The 22,145-nt window shown below is 29.1% G+C and overlaps 1 protein-coding gene across 1 annotated transcript in view; it reads right to left on the reverse strand.

Moving 5' to 3' along the window:
- The window catches only part of LOC111638513 (host cell factor 1-like), a 198,798-nt gene that overhangs the window by 16,924 nt on the left and 159,729 nt on the right, over nt 1-22,145 (reverse strand). Inside the window, exons 23-24 of the mRNA XM_023384229.1 lie at nt 19,088-19,272; nt 11,723-13,178 (exon numbers count right to left, since the gene is read on the reverse strand). Coding sequence (XP_023239997.1) covers nt 11,723-13,178; nt 19,088-19,272 — 1,641 coding nt within the window. The remainder of the gene's footprint in view (nt 1-11,722; nt 13,179-19,087; nt 19,273-22,145) is intronic.

A 22,145-nucleotide genomic window follows, 5' to 3' on the forward strand; every position in this document is an offset into this window, starting at 1 on the left:
TTTTTATTCACTGCTTTTTGCTTTCTTTCCTTCACTTCCACCAGCACTTTCACTGGATAGAGGTCGCTTGGTAAAATATCTATCCAAAGAGGTTTGGCTTTGCCTACTTTTTAAAATGTTTCTAAAATTACTTAGGCAAATGTCATTACTCTGAGCAGCAATACAGCCAGTGTGAACCTTTTCGGGATGTTTATTTTCAATAAAATCAGTCACTTTCTGATAATACCTCAAGATTTCCTTTATCGAGTGAGATCCTTCCATGACGAAGCAAACATGCGGACTGAGACCAACGAACAAAAGTGAATAAAAAATGGCGCTGCGAACTAATGTAACGTCGTATGGTGTTTTTGTTTGTATCGTGGAGCAAAAATATGTTTGAATTTCATGTCGTATCCTGAAAATTTGATATGCTGGGGTGTTTGTATCCTGAGGTACCACTGTATATATTACTATTTAAGTATACATATATTATGGTAGAAGTGATTATGCATAGTCACCAATCATCTTGGTGAGTGGTAATTTCACTAAATTTCTCACTTTTACCAATTATTATGTATAATTCCCAAATGAATTTTAAAAGTTTGATAAATATCATAGAATATATTAATTTTAAAGTAAATTTTGCATAATTTCCAAAATGTCATTCATAACTTAAAAAATTATTATTAAACAACACCTTTGTTGTTTTAATAATGTAACTTATGGATTTTAACAATTTTAATAAAATAAACCAAAAATGCATTTTTTGTTTTATTAATTATTAGAATTATATATATAAAAATATTTTAAAAATTGTTGAAAAAATATATAACTAATAATTCTTACTGCTTATTCAAACTTGGCAAATTATCATGACATTCTGAGTTGGATAATTTTTCATTTTTCTTTATTTGCATTTGGTTGAATTACACTTTCCTTTACATGAGCACTTTTGGTACCCATAACTTGAAATTGATGCTTTTCTTGCACACTCCCTAAGAGATTGAGTGATATTTGGTACACTCCACTGTAAGAAATTGTTTGTCACATGGCACAAACTAGTTTCTGACATTCTTAGCTTCACTGTATTTCCTACTTTGGCTACAGCAAACTTCAGCTTTGACATTTTCTTCATTTTCTGTGCTTGATCTTTTAATTCTGCCTTTGCATTCACTCGCTTTTTTTCCTTTCTGTTCTTGACTGTCGAAAAACTGATCACTTTCATACTAGACTGTACTTTGGTTGACAAATCAGGGATTGTAAGATTGACTGATTGATGGCTGTTCATTTTCAATATTTTTTCTGAAATATTTTCATTGGGTCCTTCTAAGTAACTTTGATTTTGATCTAGATATTCAATTATATCTTACAGTTCCTCTTCTGTGCAAACATCTGCTACAGCATTATTAAGGAATGATATCTTCAGCCCAACTTTTAACAGTGAACAAAACATAGCTTCACAAGGACTACTCTTAATGCCTTAATGATATGATCTACTGTATTTTTCATGATCTTCACAATTTGTAATCTCTCAGTCCAGTGCTGGGTTTTGGTTACTTTCTAACAAAGAGTTATACTCGATAAGAATGCATTATTTATCAAATTTACCACTATCATGCAAGTTTACAGTCATTTATTATTTAGGACAATGGTGACAAACTACAGTCCTGGGCCAAATCTGGCCTGCAAACATATTTGCCACATCATCTGTAAACAGTAAAAACAGACATACTTTTTGTATACATGTAACACAAAATATCTGTTTCCTGTTTATCTATAATTTTATGTGCAATTTGGCTGCCAATTGAAAGTTTGGTCACAATTTTTACAATTTGAATTATGAAATTTTTTTAGTAAAAAATTCTATCAATAACAAACTAATAATTGCATGATCTATTTTGATAAAAATGAATTATTCATTGTATAAATAAATTAGAGCAACATCTAAGAATTTAACACATGCTACTTAATATGTATGCTTACTCCATAAGAAAGCGAGCACATGCAACAATTTTTGCTGTTCTTGAAGGTACATCAATAGTGAACTAAGACACTACTATTCAGATATAAAGCCTGATGAATGCTGTTCCAAGCACGTAGTGTCATGTCATCATCTAGAGTTTAACTAGTTCATTCTTAACCATTTTTCTCACAACAAAACTAAATAATGCCAAATAGGTGTTTTTTACCAAGATGTGAAGAAAAGTATTCAAATGACCATTCCGTGTTTATATTTCTGTCAAATGAAGAATTAAAGCTAAATAAACAAACACAATTTATAGGATGGAGTTTTACCCATCAGTTCATTCTTGAGTGAGTAATTTAAGAATATATATTTTGAATGTTTTATACACGGCATGTGTATAAAACATTCAAACTGTAATTTTTGGGAAATTGTGAGATATGACAAAGTTAACATCAAATAATTACTGTACTTTAAATTTTGAATTATTTTGCACACTGTATGAAGCTGATTACACTGAAGATGGATTTGTGTGCTTTATTATGTATCTTAACAAAATGTTAGCTTTTAATGTTTTACTTTTAATAATACATTCCTCAAAAGTGAAATTGTAACACCATGAAAGAATGTGCATAGCCACATACATAATGTAGTATGACCAGTAGAGATGACAGAGATATGCAAATGATTAAAAGAACAAAAAGATATGCAACAGACACCTGTTTGTTCAGTAATGAATATGGCCCCCATGGGCAGCTATACAGCAAGGCATACTATAAATGAGGCAATTAACTGTTGCCTGATATATCCCTTATCAAGCTGCATCCACTGCAGTGCACATGTCATCTATGGTATGTGGTGGTGGTTCCCAGTGCACATCTTGTTGGATGAGGTCCCACAGGTGTTCGATGGGAGAGATTTGGCAAGGCTGCCAGCCAGGGAAGGAATCAAATTCTGTTCAGGCTGGTGAATATGAATGACTTCATCACCATAATGTGTGGTCAGGCATTATCTTGCTGGATGTACTGGTCTGCAGTCAGAGTACTGGAAATATGCACTAGGACTGTCTGCTGACTGAACATGATGCATCCCCAAACCCTGATGCCTGGTGTGGAGCTCAGCAAAAAGGGCTGACATGTAGCATTCCCTGGAGTACCACCACAGCAATCATTCCTCAGCAGACAGAAGCAGGATTCATCTGTAAACAATACCTGATGCCATTCAATGGTCCAGTTGTGATGATGACACCACACCAGGTGTGCAACCCAATGTCATGAAGTTACTAGCATCACATTGCTGATTGCCATGTGTACAATCTGTTGCAAATGCTCCCTGCTGATGATGACAGACAGTTTTGGATGTCACATGTTGTGGTAAATGGGTCCTGACATACTGTTTGATGAATCTGCTAGTCTGTGTGATCTGTTGTGTGCCAGTATGATCCATCCCTACTCAGCATGTTTAAAGATGCTCCTGCATCCAGTGTGTCACACATTGCTGGATGGAATGCATGTTGTGCCCAAGATGCATAGCAACTGCAGGCATTGACAAACCAAGGACTGTACAGTTCCAAAATATGGTCTTATTCCTTAGCTGTTAATTGGTGGTATTCAGCTCACTGTCATCTCTAAGGCATTTTCTATGCTTTCTTCAAAGTTTGATTGTTGCAGCTGTTGCTGATATCATTTATGGTCCAAACCAGCTGCTGGACTTTATAGACCCACTTGACCTGAACTGCATATGCAAACTTAATCATTTGCATATTCTCTGTCACCTGCAACTTATACTTGGCTACACACATTCCTTCATGGTGTTGTGATTTCACTTTTGACAAGTGTAATTCATTTTTAAGAAGTGTTATGTAAAATTTATGAAAAAGTTATGTTAGTTTTAAATATGTTTAATAAGGCAAACAATAAACTGGCTTATATTAAAAAGCATAGATGAGATAATTTTAATTGAAGTGGAAATGTAACATCTGAAATTATTCATATTTTACTTCTATTCTGTAATTCTGTTTTGTTTAATCATTTTTACATTCCATTTAAATACTATGCATATATATACATCATTTATGTAAAGTAACTTCTACCTTCAAATCAATACCAGGATTTTATGAAGCATTGGAATTGATATATTGACAAAAAGGATACTATATATACAAAAACATCTAAATCTATCAAGTATTGAACAAATATTGTTTCAGGTATGTTACTGACTTTATAGGTAAACTTTTATAAAAATTTAAATTTATATGATGTGTTATAAGATTCATGATTGTATAGTGAGATTATATATTAAATTATAAATTACTAACAAAAGATATTTTATATATTGCAATAACAAATGTAGCTAGTAAGAAGACATTTGAGATTTGATTTTTCAGAACAGATCATATATTTATATATACAGTAAACCCCCAGTAACTTAGACCAACAGGGGGCAAACACAGTCCAAGGTTAAAGAAAGTCTGAGTTAGAGGAGTGTTTTCTCCAAAGATGTAGAAAACAAGAAGGTGAATATACAGTTCAGTAATTTATTACAGTCAGTATATGTATAGATATGGAAGTGTGAGGTGAGCTGACTGGGGTGAGGAGATTTCAACAGCCGAGCGGTCAATACTTTCGTGTGGGTGCAGAATGACTCACAGAGACAGGTTTACCACATAAAACCGTTTAATAAAATTATAATTTCTTACATATTTTCTTGATTGACGGATTATCACCCCATGAAGCACGAAGATAAAGTTCAAGTAGAGTTTGAAAAGTTCGTTTCCGTTTCCTACAATTTGGCGAAGATGGTGAAATAATCATCGGCCCCGGGGCAAATGGCACTGCTTCAGGTGGTTTTTCTCGGACAAACCAACGAGCCTGGAGGTCATCTGGTGACACTGCAGATGAGGTGCTTCCACTAGATCTGAATCATTCTTTTCAAGATTCGGTGGGGACACACGTCCAGGAGGATAAGACTATGAATCAAGAACCAAGAACCTTTGTAACTTGAATCGCACAGTTTTATAGAGTTTTTAACCTCAGTCGCCTCTCCATTGGTCTCTCCTTGTCACCTGGTGACAATTCAACACCCAATGGAGGGTGCGGGAGAGGTCAGCATCGCGACTGAATATGATTCCTCTTTTGTTGCTTTTTCTTGACTTTATTCCTTTCCATTGTTTAACTAATTTACACAAAAATTTCCATTGTTCGATTGAGACATCTAATCCTTTCCATTCGTGTCTGAAAAGGAACACTTTAAATTTCCGATCGATACCCTTCATTCGGACCTCTCAGTTGACCCCTGTTTGAGTCCTCACAGAAGTTTTACTGAACTTTAGTAGGTCATACTGTAGAATTTATTATTACAAGAAATGAGCTCAAAAACTTACATCTTACAGTAACTTTCCAACTACAGTAATACAATGCATGGTATTGCAAAGATTTCCAGATAGCAAAAACACTTGTTAATTATAATTTTGTTATAATTTCTCTGTTGTCAAGAAATTTTAAAATTACTATACAATTTTTCAAAGAAATTTGTCCCTAGTTATGCAAAGTCCAAACTGGGGTTTACTGTACTTATGAAATACATTTAAGAAATAAAAAAATGTAAACTATATGTTACAAAAAAATGAGATAAGTGAAGCACGAACATATAAGACAGTTAAGAGTTTGATTGTTCCACTACTCAATCCTACATTCATCAGATGCAATAATACCTTCAAAATTTTCCAACCGACCATTATATTTATCATCAACAAAGTCTACAAGAGAGATCTTTCATGAAAAGAGAAAAAGATTAGAATATTCTATGTTTGAATTGGCAACAAAAATAAACAAACTGTCAGACATTCGTGTTTTGTAAATCTGACTTTTGGACAATGATTTCAAAACCAGAATGTGATTTTCTTAACCTAAATCTTGATCCCCACTGCCTACAACTGTTTCCCCTGTAATAAATTGTAATAAATGAAAATTTGGATATTTCTGTTTTTGTAATAATAAAATTACAGAACAGAGAACATAGTAAAACAGTTGAAAGTTATCACTTAAAATAAGTAGTTTTCTGCAGTTTGGTTTATTTTAGAAAAAGTTAAATCTCTCATATCTGATGAATTTGTCCCAAGCTATTTTAAATATTCTGACTTCTTTACAGGATATTCTTCAAAGCATTAAGGAGCACATAAGATAGTTAAATCTTTGTGAACAACATTGATCCTTGAATTATCTGATTATAAAAATTATTTCAATGAGATGACTTACATATTTTTTTTTTTGTAATTCCCCTGGAACAAACTGAAACTTTCTTTAAATCATGAAATATATTATGTAAATTGTATGCTTATGTACTGTTAATTCTATTACATATAAAAAATTACATATAAAACACTTCAACAAGAAAATTATAATAATTGATTATACAATAAATATATAGCTACACATTATATAGGATGACAATAGTTTAATTTTATCTATTTATGTTTGTTTAATCTTTAAATATTTATAAATTTACATCAATTCAATATTTCTTTTCCTTTTGTATTTTGTTCTATAACTGTCAAATTAAACATTTGTAATGTTCTATTTAATGCCTGAATTTTATATAGTTAAATCTGAAGTAAAGCAAATGTTGGGATAAGTGATGTTATGAAATTGTTGTGTTTTTGCTACGTCATAGGTCATCTTTGTCTCTAAGATTTGTTGAGATAAATATGATAATTTTATATGTATAAAACTTTAATATTTGTCAGTATGTTAAACTATGACCAAACACAGAGTACTGTATTTACAAATAATGTAGTTATTAATGTGTTAGACTTGTTAAAAATTTAAACAAGTTTATTTTCAAAATATTTCCAAAGAAAAAAATATAGAGAAGTAACAATTGATATTTTCTAAATTTGTAGATAGCAATGCCTCTCATAGATTGAAGAAAAACTTCTAGCTAATAAAATTCATCTTAAGTCCTATTCTCTTTGCAGTGTAACATTTTATCAACATTCCATAATTTTTTCTTTGATTTTTTTTATGATCAAACCAATTAAGTGACAGAACAAAATGTATGCACATGTATAATTGTTTCTAGAATATGTAATGCAATTTTTTCAGCTTTATGATGATTCTTGTTACCATTAACTAAGAAAAATTATTTGATATGATCAAATTATACAATTCCATTATTATAATTTTATTAATTTATTTAATCAATTACTCAAAATCAATGAATTTGGCTATTATGATTGAGCTAATTAAGTTACAGTATTTCCAATTTTGCAATAATTAAGATTGAAAAATTTCTGTAGTTTAAATTTCATAACCACTAAACAACTTAATTAGTCCAATTGCAACCAATTGAATTTTGTCAGATAATAGTAAATGATTAGTTAATATCCAATTTTGAAAACTGTTATATTCATTTTATTATAAAATAGTTTCACAAAATTTTTATTTCTTTCATACAGTAAGACCCCGCTTAACGCAGGTGATGCGATGCATTCCTAGATGACAAAACGCTAAACGAAGCAGCGTTAAACGAGACCATTTTAACATAAAGTAAATAGGAAAAGGGGAACACGCAACCAAAAATTAACAAATTTTACTATAATTTTAAGTNCATGCAACGGAGAAAAATTTCAACACATGATAAGTTAATGTATTTTTTCATACATAATCGGTTATCCGAACAACCCCAGTCCCCAATTGATTCGGATAAATGACGCTCTACTGTATTAGTTTATGCACACCAGTTAGAATTTGTAAGTTCTCATATAAAATCTGAAAACCACCAGTTAACATTATCTAAATACTAAATGATATTTGTTCAAACATTTTAATTTTAGATTAACAAATAATCTAACAATAATGATTAAATGACTCAATTATAATATTTCAGGAATGTGAAATGTAAATATGACATACTAAAAGGCATTAATTTTATTCTGTTTGTATCTCCAATGAAAACATTAACAGTCCAGTTACTAGTACTAGTATATAAACATAACAGTAGATTTGTTTTTCCTCCTATAACACAATAAAAGTTTTAAATATATTTCTCAGACTAATTTTATATCTATAGCTTTATAAAAACTTAAATTTTCATAACTAGCATAATTTCAGATTTTAATGCACTCACGAATAAATGAATATCAGTCCATTGTTAATAGCTTTACAATGTCGTGAATTCATTTAACTCAATGAAAGCATCAGATTAACTAACATAAAAATAAATCTCTATATTTACATTTAACTTTCTGAATAAGTAAGAAAATGTTTCTAAGACAAAAATGAAATTGAGATGATTGTATCAAGAACATCAAAAAATAAGTACGGTACATAAGCAAGCTGTAATATGGTAACTAGCTAAATATATAAAAAATTTAGATAAGATAAAGTGCAAAATAATATAATTGTAAAGTGAATAAACAGAAGTAAAAGAAAAAGAACATTGCAAACATGAATACAACTAGAATAAATTAAGGAAATCACATTAGGAAATTATTTCAGAAGCAAATAGAATATGGAAGAACAGACATTCTACTGAAATAAAATATTTTTCCATATTTACAGATTATTTTTATCAAAATGCATAATTAGAGATGATTAAGACCACCATTAGAGACATTTTACAGAAGTAAAGAAACATAGGAAAAGTATAAAAATTTACAAAATAATTGGTAGAATTGTTCATATATATAAAATAAACTAAGTAAATATGAAATAAATTAACTAAATATTACTTACTTGTGTTATTAGCAGTAGTAATTATTGTTATTGCTTGTTGACCAGATGAAGTTAAACCAGCAGATGAAACTACTATCATTTTAACACCTCCAGCTGTATTAACTGTATTCAACTGTGTACCACCTAATAATATAATCTTGTTGTTAGAAAAACAAATTATTTTTACATGATCTTCTAACTTAAATTACAAAAAAATACAAACAAGCTACATAAGATTTTATTTACTGCTTCTGTACAGTAATATACAATAGTTCTGCAATAAGCATCAGAATATTTTTGAAAGATCACACTATTTTTTGAGGTTAACACCATTTTTAAAAATACACTAGACATTAAAACCAAATGAAATTTTCTGATATTTCAATTATCTGTTATGATTTTCATTATAGTTGGACTAAAATGCTGTATGTATGCTGAGTAGTAGCAAAAAAATTGAGTGAAATTCATCTTTCATCTATAAAATGAAAAAGAAAGATTCTTGAAAAAAAAACATGCATATAAGCACACATTTATGACTAAAAAACAATTGCAAAATATAAATCTATCAAATTTGATTTACATTAAAATAGCCCATAAGGTTCAGGCTGAATATTTTATACTTTGGTTGATTCTGGAAAATAAATGTATGTGCAATACGATTTTATTTTTAAAGTGGTGTCTTTTTTTAAAAAATAAAATTTAAAAAATTTGTTCAATAAATTTATATTTACTTTTTCTTTAGACTCTATTTATTTTAAAAATTAATATCTCTTAGCAAACAATAGAATATGCATACCACCAAATTGGCAAACCTAATTACCATCATGGACTGAATATAAACTGAATATGAATATTCTCTTTTCAAAAACTTTTTAAAATTAAAAACAAACTGTAATATATAAACTTCAACATCACTTGGCTACAATAGTTATGTTAAAATTTATAGGCTGAAATATGAAGTTAATATAAAATATAATATAATAGTAAATATAAAATATGAAGTTAATACATAAAGTAAATAATATAACTCACTCATTTTATAATAGTTTATTAATAATTACTGGTAAAAATGTTTCATCTTCAAACCCTTTCTTTGTAATAATTTGTTCTATTATATTGTCTTGGCCATTAAAAGTGGAACATGATTCAGAACAAACTGCACATTCTATTCAAAAACTGGTATAATAGTTTTTGTTGTAAACAGTTAAATATGCCGTCTTACATGACATTTTCTAAAAACAGATTTAAAAGTTTTTACCATGAACTGTTAGTTTTACTCAAAACCTTCCAAAATCATACATAAATGATTTTATTGTGTTTACTTTAGGAATCATATCTACAAATTTGAAATCAATTCTTCATTATTTTGATTAATTACTTCTATTAGTGAAATGGTTATACAAAGATGTTCTTGTTGGGGACAAAGCTATTCTTGTGTCTTTCCATTTAACTTATTTTTGTTTTTATTTGTTTGATCAGTGAGAACTATGTGCTCTTTCCTATTTTTACACATCTTATATATGTTTATGAAGCATGTTTTCAAAATGGATTATGTTCTGATTGCACTCCATTATTAAATGGTTAAGGCTATAAAACAGAATTAAATTTTATGAAAGCAACAATCTAGAGATAAAAAATAAAAGCAATAAAAATTTTAAGAAATGTATGCAAAAAAGTAAAACAAAATAAAACAAGAAAACAAGATAGCTAAAATCTTTAAGAGGTAAAAATTATAAAAAGCTCAAATTCAAATTATTTTCTTATTCATCTATTTACAAAATTGGGAATTTTAAATCTAATATGCTGGCATCTATTATTCTTTATTACAGATCCTTTATACACAGCTTTAACAATTTCTCTACTACCTCTTTACTTAGAGCTGAGTTTAGTACAGTAAGACCCCACTTAAAGCAGAGGATGCATTCCTGGACAACAAAGCGCTAAATGAAGCAGCATTAAATGAGACCATTTTAACAGAGTAAATAGGAAAAGAGTAACACGCAACCAAAAATTAACAAATTTTACTATAATTTTAAGTTATTTTTATATTAATTTGCATAATAATACATGTTAAATAACACAAACATATGCAAAGAGAAATGTAAAGTTCAATTTTTTTGTGATGAAGATCCTGGCCTTTCCAAAATTCTTGTTTTTTGTGATAAAGTCATGTAGTTTCATTTGCCGCTTTTTTCTTTCCTTAAGCAAATGTCGGTAGCAAAAGATCGCATCCAGAAATGCCTTGTCTTGCTTTTGCACTCCTTTCAAAATCTGAATCATTCACTACAATTTGGCCAATGATTTCGGTTATCATTACCAAGCTTTTACTAAGAAAATCCATAGAGAAATTCTCTGGGTTCTTCGTTTCAGAATCACTATTTTCCAGTTCTACATGAATTCCTTGTTCTGCCAGTTCTTGAAGGTCATCGTTGGTAAGGCTCTCACCAGAAATATGCAGTAACTCCTCAATATCCTGTTCGTCTACATCTCCTAGTCCTGTTGTATCGATTAGGTTGACAATTTGGTCAACCTAATGATACAGCAATAGGCTCTTCTCGGATTCTTGGATACTTTGAGCCATAACTTTTTCCACACTTCGGTCATGTATTTATCAGTTAGTTCTTGCCAAGCAAAGTAGATATTGCCAATGGCATCCATGATGTTATATTTTTCCAAAATTGTACCAAACAAACACAAATTTAAGGAAAGTACAGCACTATGATGAATTGTCACCTTTTGCTGATTGGTTCGTGTTTGGAAATAATCATATTATATACAAATCAATGAAATGCCACGATAATTTGAATCAGCATAAATTTTGAGCTTTTTTTACACTTCAATTCGAGCAGACTGTGTTATATTCAATCAGTGTTAAATGAGGCAGTGTTAAGCAGTGTCTTACTGTATTAATTAGTTTGGCAATGTTTAATTTTGTAATGTGATGTATTTGTAACACTTTATATATTGATATATTTGAACAGTTTTCATTTCATAAAAAATGTATTAATAATTAAACTTTATCTTTATATATTGATAAATTTATTTTTTTATAAAGTTAAAAATTTACCTTCTGTTAAGACATTTTCCTTTTCTTCTTCAGTTTTCTTAATTTCATCAAAATTTGATTCAACAATATTAATTTCATCTTCACTTTTTACTTTGATTTGTTCTTCTTGCTCTGAATGAAGTTTTCTGTCTTCAAAACTCTGCTTATCACTATCAGTTATTTCAGTTTCATTACCATTATTTTCATCTTTAGTACATTTTCTCTCAGAATTTCTTTCATAATTTTCACCATCATCACAAACTGTTTCTCCAGTTTTATTCCCATCACCACCACTTTCTTCTCCACAGTTTTTTTCATCACTATCATTTTTTTTATCTTCTTCTCCACAATGTTTTCCATCACTACAAGTCTCCTCTCCACAGTGCTTTCCATCACTGCATTCTTCTTCTCCACAGTGCTTTCCATCATTACATTCTCTTTCACCACAATGTTTACCATCATTGCACTCTCCTTCTCCACAATGTTTTCCATCACTGCACTCTCCTTCTCCACAATGCTTTCCATCACTGCACTCTCCTTCCCCGCAATGCTTTCCATCGCTGCACTCTTCTTCCCCGCAATGCTTTCCATCGCTGCACTTTTCTTCCCCACAATGTTTTCCATCACTGCACTCTCCCTCACCACAATGCTTCCCATCACTGCACTCTCCTTCTCCACAATGTTTCCCGTCACTACACTCTTTTTCCCCACAATGTTTCCCATCGCTGCACTCTCCTTCTCCGCAATGCTTCCCATCACTGCACTCTCTTTCTCCGCAATGCTTCCCATCACTGCACTCTCCTTCTCTGCAATGTTTCCCGTCACTACACTCTTTTTCCCCACAATGTTTCCCATCACTGCACTCTCCTTCTCCACAATGTTTCCCATCACCACAATCCCTTCTTCTGCAATGTTCACTGTGACTGCAATTTTCTTTGCAGTTTTTCTCATCAGAACATTGACTTTTTTCACTAAAATCTTCTCCACAGTGTTTACCATCATTACATACTTCTCCAGAATTTTTTTCACTATCACACTTTTCTCCACAATTTATCCTATTGCTACAACTAGGATTTCTAAAAGCTTCTCCAGATCTGCCATTTTCGGTGACTTCACTATCACAATTCTTTTCAGTACATTGCTCTTTTTTATAACCATTTTCCCCACATTCCTTTTCATTATCACAAATCTTTTCAGTACATAATTTTTCTTCTTTGTTTTCATTTTCAAAATTTTTTACATCACAACCCCCTCCTTCACATTCATTATCATGTAACTTCTGCTTATTATGCTGACTACTATCAGAAAAATTTTCTATACATTCTTTTTCTGATACTTCTGAATCACAAGCAGTTTTTTCACAACTTCCACTTCCTGCATTTACTGTACAACCTGTACTTATATTTTCTTCCATTTCTTTTGGTTCTTCAACTGAATTTTGTGCTGTCAATACATTTTCTGTTTCTAATGAAACAGCCTGAAAAATATTATATCCCATTAACATTTAATTTTCATATTTATCAAAAAATGTATTTAAAATAATAATTAAAATATTAAAAAAATCATTTAGAATGTTTAAAATCTGTAAAAAGGACAAACTAGCATAATTCTTGGACTAAAATTAATTTTTAAATTGTTAAAAATTCATTGCTTTTTAATGAGAGGAATCATTATCAGAATGAACTTTAAGAATAAATATAACTAAAAAATCATATTAACCAATCACTGAAACAGTACACATGCCCATACTAATGCATAGAGTTTTATTCTGTTTTTCATACTGTTAAAGAGTGCTCTAATGTTTACCATTTTTTTAAATTGTTTTGATCTTTAACAGACATTGTATTTTGTTTGTTTTTAATGGACATTCAAATTTTTATTTTTCTGTGATTGTGTTCTATCAACAAAACAATGAAATTCACCTGAAACAAGACTCAGTGGACCCAAACAAGGTGGATCCCAAAAACATTCATGCAGTGTACAGTACATATTACTGACACCAAACAAAAGGTTTATAGTGCAATTTATTTGTCATCCAGTGTGAGTATTCTTTTTAGTTTATTCTTAATCTAAATTTGGCATCATTAGTAGTGAGTACATTTTTATTCAATTCTCCCTCATTCATTTTCTGTGTATCAGTCAATGCTTTAATCAATGTTATTAGACTGATGCTAAAACAGGATTAAAATATGTGACATATCTGTATGTGTCTTTTATGGTGTTAAGAAAAAACTGCAATTGCAGATATATATATATCTGCAGTGAACAAATTTTTACTTTTATATAATAAGATCTCTCTTGGTGATTTTAAGCAAAGGAAAAAGTGTTTAAGTATTTCTTAATAAATTGCAAGTTGTAAAATTGGCAGATAAACCATTCTATCACATCACTCACATCTAATTTCAAATAGTTTTTACTTTCCTGGCTGTTATGTATATGTTACAGTCAAAACCCGTTTTTAGTTAGAACATGTTTTAACTAGTTGAAACTAGTTTATACTGAATGTCTTTGTTAAAACCCGTTTTGTCTAGTTGAAACTAGTTTATACTGAATGTCTTTGTTAAAACCCGTTTTGTCTAGTTGAAACTAGTTTATACTAAATGTCTTTGTTAAAACCCGTTTTGTCTATGTCTAGTTAAAACTAGTTTTAACTCAAATTCATTTTTGACTAGCAGTAAATTCTAGTTTTAACTAGACATAACGGATTTTAACAAAGACATACAGTATAAACTAGTTTTAACTAGTTAAAACGCATCCTAACTAAAAACTAGTTTTAACTAGTTAAAACGCATCCTAACTAAAAACTGGTTTTGACTGCAATGTATAGAGGGATTCGAGGGAAGATGCCTAATTTTTTATATTTTCAAACGATGACGTCACATATTGTCATGTATTTGTATGATGAATCGTTGGGTCAATATTGAGTGTGGAAAGCTGTAGTTGGCTACCGTTACTTCATTTTCTACATCCGAGAAGAATAAAAGCTAGATAAGAACGAACTTTTTGTTGTGAAATGTTTCTAGAATAATTTTAAACTAAAAGTTAGAATGGAATTTATTAAAAATTGCTAAAAACAATTATGTGTGATGTAGTTAAGGTTCTAAAGTTTCCATTGTCAGCTACTGCCGACCCTGATCGGACATGCTGGAGCATGTGACTCTACTAGGCATCTTACCCCAACAAATGGAAAATATTCCACATTTTTCTTGGGGTAACGTGCCTATTTTTTGTTAATTGATTTCCAATATGCCTATTTTTAATAAACTTTTGTTTTCTTGTTTTATTGCAGGATATGCATAGAAATTATATAAGGACTTCTCAAAAAAGTTTTTGGACTGAAAAAAGCTTTCAGCTAGCTATAGAACACGTTAGAACGGGCGGGAACTTAACAATACTTATACTGTGCTGTTATACTTACTGCGAAGTACTTTGTACTACATATGCAATAAATTAAATTTGGTTAAGAAATTCAAAAATTAATTTTATGCAATTATATTTGTTATCTTACCCTAATGGCATTTGGCATTATGGATACTTGGGGTGAGATGCCTAAAATGCCAGACAGTGAAAAAGTCGTCATTGCAAACACAGTATACAATTTTTTAGAATAAACTCCAAAGTTTTGTTTGAAAAACATACTCCAGAATATGATATTTTCATTAGAGGGCTCCTAAACCCAAATTAGCGCTGTACATAACTTTATTTATTTCCCCCAAACATATTTATGTAGCTAAAATTAGTTTTAACTAATGTTAAAAGTTAAAACTAGTTTTATCTAAGTACAGTATCATGTACAGCAGTAAATTAACTAGACAAAACCCGTTTTGTCTAATTAAAACTAGAATTTACTGCTAGTCAAAAATGAATTTGAGTTAGAACTACTTTTAGCTAGACAAAACGGGTTTTAACAAAGACATTCAGTATAAACTAGTTTTAACTAGACAAAACAGGTTTTAACAAAGACATTCAGTATAAACTAGTTTCAACTAGTTAAAACGCGTTCTAACTAAAAACGCGTTTTGACTGTAACATATATAACAAAGAAAAGTATTGAAATTGTGTCAAATTTGGCCTCCTAGTTTTTTGCAAATCTCCATGTTTTGAGATTCCCTGTTCTGAACAAAAAAAGGGGAAAAATTCCATGTCTAAGGATGGGGTAATTATAAAGAAATGAAATTTTGCACAGTATTTGTGTATATGGATCATAGATGCTATTAAATTTTGGTGGGTAAAGGTTCAAGGGATGAGGAGATAAGAGGAGGTCATATATCATATCTTGAGTGGAGTTGAGTTTAATGAAGATTTTATTTGTTATTAGCACTTTTTTATTAATATTATTATTATAAAAAGTTTTTGTAATATCATCTCATAATAGATGGTGCCACATGTGATTTTATTCATTATAATTAATAATACAAAAGTTATTTTTTAAATAAAATCCCATAATAGCCAGAAAAGTTATGTAACTCATTGCTAATTTTTTTATGGCTAACCTATAGGTTAACCACAACAGTTACCTGCATGAAAATAAAATATTTTAACTTTATACAAACTCAAAATCTTAAATTATCTGGGTAAAAACAAACAGTCATATATTTGATGACTACTTTCACTAGAAAACTTTTACTTTTTTTAAAAACTATTTAAACTTTTTAAAGAAAAACTATAGATAGTTTAGTAATGAAGTTTATCATTCTAAAATATATTGTTCCAATAAAATTCTTGTCTAAAGTTTTCTGTAGATTTGCAAATTTCAAACCTTCTATGATGAAAATAATAAAACAGCACTAAAACTGTAATCAAGAATTATTAATTGATAATGTTAGCAAAAATAATTATTCAATCAAATAATTTTTTTTCATTTGCATTAAGGCTAAGCCTTGTTACAGGGGGTATTTTCCAATAATATATTATTATACATTTGTTAATTTTTCATCGTTTGATATACATCACATTCAAGTTCATTAATAACATTACAATAATCGTTTAGTATTAAATTTTATCATTATTTTCCTTTTTAATTATTTTACTTTAAGTAACATAATTAGTAAAAACAATTTTTTTTTTAATTTTATCAATTTGTTACATATTTTTTAGTTCTCTGGCAATTTGATTAAAAAACCATTAATTTTATACATTTGATTTAACATAAGATTGTTTAATTTAGTTCTAAAGTCTTGATTTTAGCAAAAATAATTATTCTGACATATCTAAATAGCAATTTCACTTTGTGTGTCAAACCATTTTTTATAATATCCATAATAGTCCTATACTAGGTAATTAAAATAATAAAATTGAATTATTATAAAATAAACTGCTACCATATGCTCATCAACAGAATTGTCACTAATAAATAATTAAATAAAAAAAACTAAAGCTAAAATAAGAATTTTGAAAAACAATTTTTCAAAATTGCATTTCTCAAACCAATATCTGCACATCAGTTAGAGGGTCAGCAAAATGTTCAGAAATTATCCAGCAATATGTATTAATTTTTCTGTAATTACACTGATAGAGTTACTTATATATACACAGTAATTGTATTGAAAATGAATTTTAATTTGCATTTCTATTTACACATATTTTCCATTAGTTGAGCACATAAGAATTCATACAACTTGTAAATGTTTTACACAATAAATGAATGCTAAATTTTTATGACCATATGCATTATTTAGTTTACCCTTTCAACTACTTGCTATGTAATCAAATTGTTGGTAAAGTTATTATGTATTTATGTAAAATTAAAAATAAAGTTGAATTATTTCACACACAAAACATTTGAATATTTTTCCAGAAAAGTTGTGACAATACATGTCACATACTTAATTTTCCTCTCATTAATTCATGCTTTAATTAATAGATTAACATTATAAACTCCTACTTTTGTTTTCTGTCAGGCAGAATACATTTTAACCATAAAAAGCAATTATTAATTGAAATAGCAGCAAACTGAACTTATATCTTGAGAACTGATAATCACCCAGTTACTCAACACACAAAAAACCTTATTTTAACATAAGCAAAAGTTTAATTTTCATGTGGATAAATGTTTTTGACCTAATTATAGGTCTGATTCAAGTCAAACATTCTGTTCTATTTTGAAACTTGACGGAGAACAATATAATATTTCAAACTTTACAATTATAATGAAATTTAAAATCATGTTCTATGTTCTTAGTATAAATATTTACAAATTTAAATAATTTTATATAGATATTTATGAATTTAAACAGATGTTATATGTAAAACCTATGTAAATTTATGTAATTTTTCTTAATTAATGAAACACTGATTACACTAATGGATCGCTGAATAAAAAAATTGCAGAACACAAATATGACATAGAAAAAAAGAAACAGGCCACTGCTCTGTCCATATATGCCTCTGAAACAGATTTTAACAAAATTAGAACAAGCTAGTCCTACCAGAAACATTGTTCACCACATACAGACATTTTGGCAAAAGATGAACATGATAAGTATAAGCATTCACATCTTTTATCAATATCATGTTCTTTTCAAGCAAGTATTGTTGACAATGACTAGACATTGATGTAAATGGTGGTCAATCATTCATTGTTAAATCTCAACATGGAAAATTGTTTTTTGGTAATTTGTTTTCTAGAGCATCAAACTATTTATGCACGCACACAATTAAAAACATTTATTTAAGTTATATAACATAAATGCACACAATATATTTATTTTTTTGGATCTTGCTGGGACTCAGAATTTAAAAAAGAGAATGAATGCATGCCTAAGTAGAACATAAATTCTGGTTACAATCTACAGTAGTGGCCAAAAGTAGAGTACTTTTGACATACGTTTTAAAAACGCAACCTCTATTTTGTTCATCACTACTATATAATTAATATTGTGATAGTTGAAAAGAGTATAAAAAAAAAGAGTAAAATACTCAATTAACTCAAACAGAATTTATTTTATATCTAATTTACAAAAGAAAAATCAAAGTTTTTATATTTTACAATGACAAAAGTAGAACTACCAAAGGAAGCATGCAGATTTGTCCAGTATTTTTAGAACAAAATATTAGTATTTTGTGGCATAACCAGAGCTTCTGATCACTGCATCACATCTACTGTTTAATACAGATAACTTATACAAAGACTATGTATAAACTATTCCGTGCCAGAAATTTTTGCCCATTTTGACAGGTGCCTGTCAAATGCAGGTGTTTGCCTAAGCAGTTTTTATTGTGTATGAATCTGCAAACATTAAATTTTTGAGTCTGTGGATCTCAAAACTTTGGGAACTACTGTTTCAGAATATTACATTTTCATAAAATTAACATTATAATCTTCAAATAATGTTTGTAATCTGAAAAAAAATTATTATATAGATAATATACTAATTCTAAAAATACCTCAGACTGTTGTAAAGAATCAGTAAGATCAGAAGTTGATTCAACTGAAAAAGTAGTAGATTCATTACTTTCTACAAGCATTCCTTGATTCTGCTCAAGAATTTCTCTATCTGTGATTAATGATGTTGCATACTGTGGTTCTACAACATCTTTATTAGTATCCAAAGTAATCATGTTTGATGTAACTATAAAATAATGAAAAAATTATAATAAAGATTTAATTAATAAAAATATCACATATTATTATTATTAAATTTAAAATAAAAATTGAAAATATCATATACAGTGGTATCTTGTACTTCGAATGACTAACTTTGGACACAAAAATCTGACAAAACTTTGTGTCAGAGTTTGAACTGCACACACAGTAAAAGAAATCTACTTGAAGCATAAATGCAATCTGTTATCTGTCAAAGTCATTTCTCACTCTTGCATTATGCTTGTATGTTTTCAGTACTTTTTCACTTTATTTTTGGTGTGTTTGGTTATATATATTGTATTGAGTACTATTTATTGATTTTTAACAGTTTCTTTCTGCAATCTTTCTTTGTTAACAGTTTTTGGATGCCCCTTATGTTTTGTATCCTTTAGTTTAAAATTACCCAAATAAAACTTTTTAAACCATATTTGACACACTCAAATTTTAGAAGTATCTTATCCTTACACATTAAATTTTTTTTTACTACAGTAGAGCATCATTTATCTGAATCAATTGGGGACTGGGGTTGTTTGGATAACTTATTTTTCAGATAACCAATTATGTACGAAAAAATATATTAATTTATCCTGTGTTGAAATTTTTCTCCGTTGCATGTCACTTTGCGTTGCATTTTCGTCGATGTTAAGCCTAACAAAGACTATTGTATCGTTAAAAATTATTTTTTTTTGTACAAACAAAATAAATATATTGAAAAATATAAAAACAATAAAAAATTATACTTCAGAAGTTAATTTAGTATCAAAAACGTAAAATATTTGAGTAGCCAAAGACATAGCCAAAGATTACAGCGCCACAGCATGGTAAAAATTTAAATTTGTCGACTGGAATTCCTTCGAATAACCGACGTTTTGGATAACCAACCTTCGGATAAACGATGCTCTACTGTATTTATATGTCATTATATCCTTTTTGAAACTCAAAGCATAATATACCTGACATGCTTTTTATCTCAAGACATTACAACTTGAAGTTATTTAAACAAAATGTACTACAAAAAATAAACGTTTAAAGCAAGCTTCTAAATAAACAATAAAATCTCAGACTTCTATATGTTTTAATTATAATAGTTGTAAAATCTATCACATATTTACGTTAAGATGTGGAAGACCATAGTGTGCAATCAATAAATGCAACTTTTATTTTATTAGACAGTATTTACGTATTTCACTTATGGTTTTCACGTTTTAATTCATTATTCAGGTAACAAAAACTCTTTCTAACCTGTTACTGGTGCATTCTCCTTCTTCTATAAAATTGTAACCAACAAAAATAGCTCTTTACTAATGTTTTTGAACCCCAACGATAATTCAGAAGCAAAGCAACACGAAGGCTCTGGCAATTTATGCATCTGATCCAAATATAGACCCCGAATTTAATAAAGCCAAAATTATCCACACCACACGGCACATACACCAGCATAGTGGCTAGAGGCGGTCAGCATATACTTAGCTAGCCTTAGGGATAATCAATGCATTAATCATAAAGAAGAAATTACGCTATAAGTAGCATGGCAGGTGCTTATGAACAGTAATTTATGATAGCTGTATTGGAATCGACTGTGCATGACAACCAAAGATGTAAATGGGAAGCATGCATTCGAACATACATATTTTCAAATTTTATGTTTTACGAGCTGCATTTCCATCAAAGATTCAAAAATACCTAAAGACAAACCATTGTTGGGGTTCGAAAACGTTAGTAAAGAGCTATTTTTGTTGGTTATGATTTTAGAGGAGAATGTACTGGTAATAGGTCAGAAAGAGTTTTTGTTAGTATTCTCCGGTGTTGAGATAAAGATGTGTAGTAATTATTCAGGTATTTAATCCTGTTATTTTTGCCTTAAGTTGTGTATTTACTGTTTTAAATTTTTCGAAATGGGTATTGTTCAGGGTTAGGAATGGACTAATTCATTTTCCATTATTTCTAATGGAAAAAATTGACTTGAACTTGAAACAATTCAGTCTGAATGGCCTCTTGGAATGAATTAAGTTTGAAGTACAAGGCACCACTGTATAACTGAGGCAACAGTTGTAACAGATGATGATTAAAATATATTTTAATGTAGCAATTTATTAATATAAAATTTTAAGATGCATTTGTTAGAACAAAATTGGATCTTAGAAAATTTTAACATAAATGCAAAAAATTGCTTAAAATTTTTAATAAATAAAACAAAACATTTATGTATTACCTATAAAAAAAATTGTAAAAATTGCAAATATGTTTTCTAGAAATTTTTGCAGGAATTTCTTCTTTATTTTCTATTGAAAATGAATGACTTATTTCTTAGTATCATCTTTAAAATTTATTTGTATATTTTTTTTGTTATCCCTTTTCTCTACAACTACTACTCAATATAACTTTACTTTAATATTTCAAATAATTTAATGCTTATAAATTTTATCATATAAATGCAAAATATAAGAAATTTCTTCATACACATCATTTAAGCATAATTTTAACAACACAGTCAAAGCATACTTAAAAGTTTAAATATACAGTACTCCATTAATTTTTTCACCAGAACAACTGTATACAAAAAATTTTTAATATAATTTTCTATCCTAAAATTCATTAAAATTAGCTTATTCCAAAAATATTATAAATTTAAACACATAATGGGACGAAAGTAATAAACGAATTCAGTAAAAGTAAAGAAATGTATAAAAGTACAGTATAAAAGTAAAGTTAAATGTACATATGTTTATAAAATTAAAATAAAAAAAATGAACGTTTTTCAATCTAATATAATGTTTAAACATTTCATAAAACAATATATAAAATTCTTTGTGTTATAAACTGATCTGTGTTAAAATTTTCCTATAATATTAGTATAAA

Source organism: Centruroides sculpturatus, unplaced genomic scaffold (genome assembly GCF_000671375.1).
Source record: "Centruroides sculpturatus isolate CEXI.00-Female unplaced genomic scaffold, Cexi_2.0 scaffold1124, whole genome shotgun sequence".
NCBI lineage: Eukaryota > Metazoa > Arthropoda > Arachnida > Scorpiones > Buthidae > Centruroides > Centruroides sculpturatus.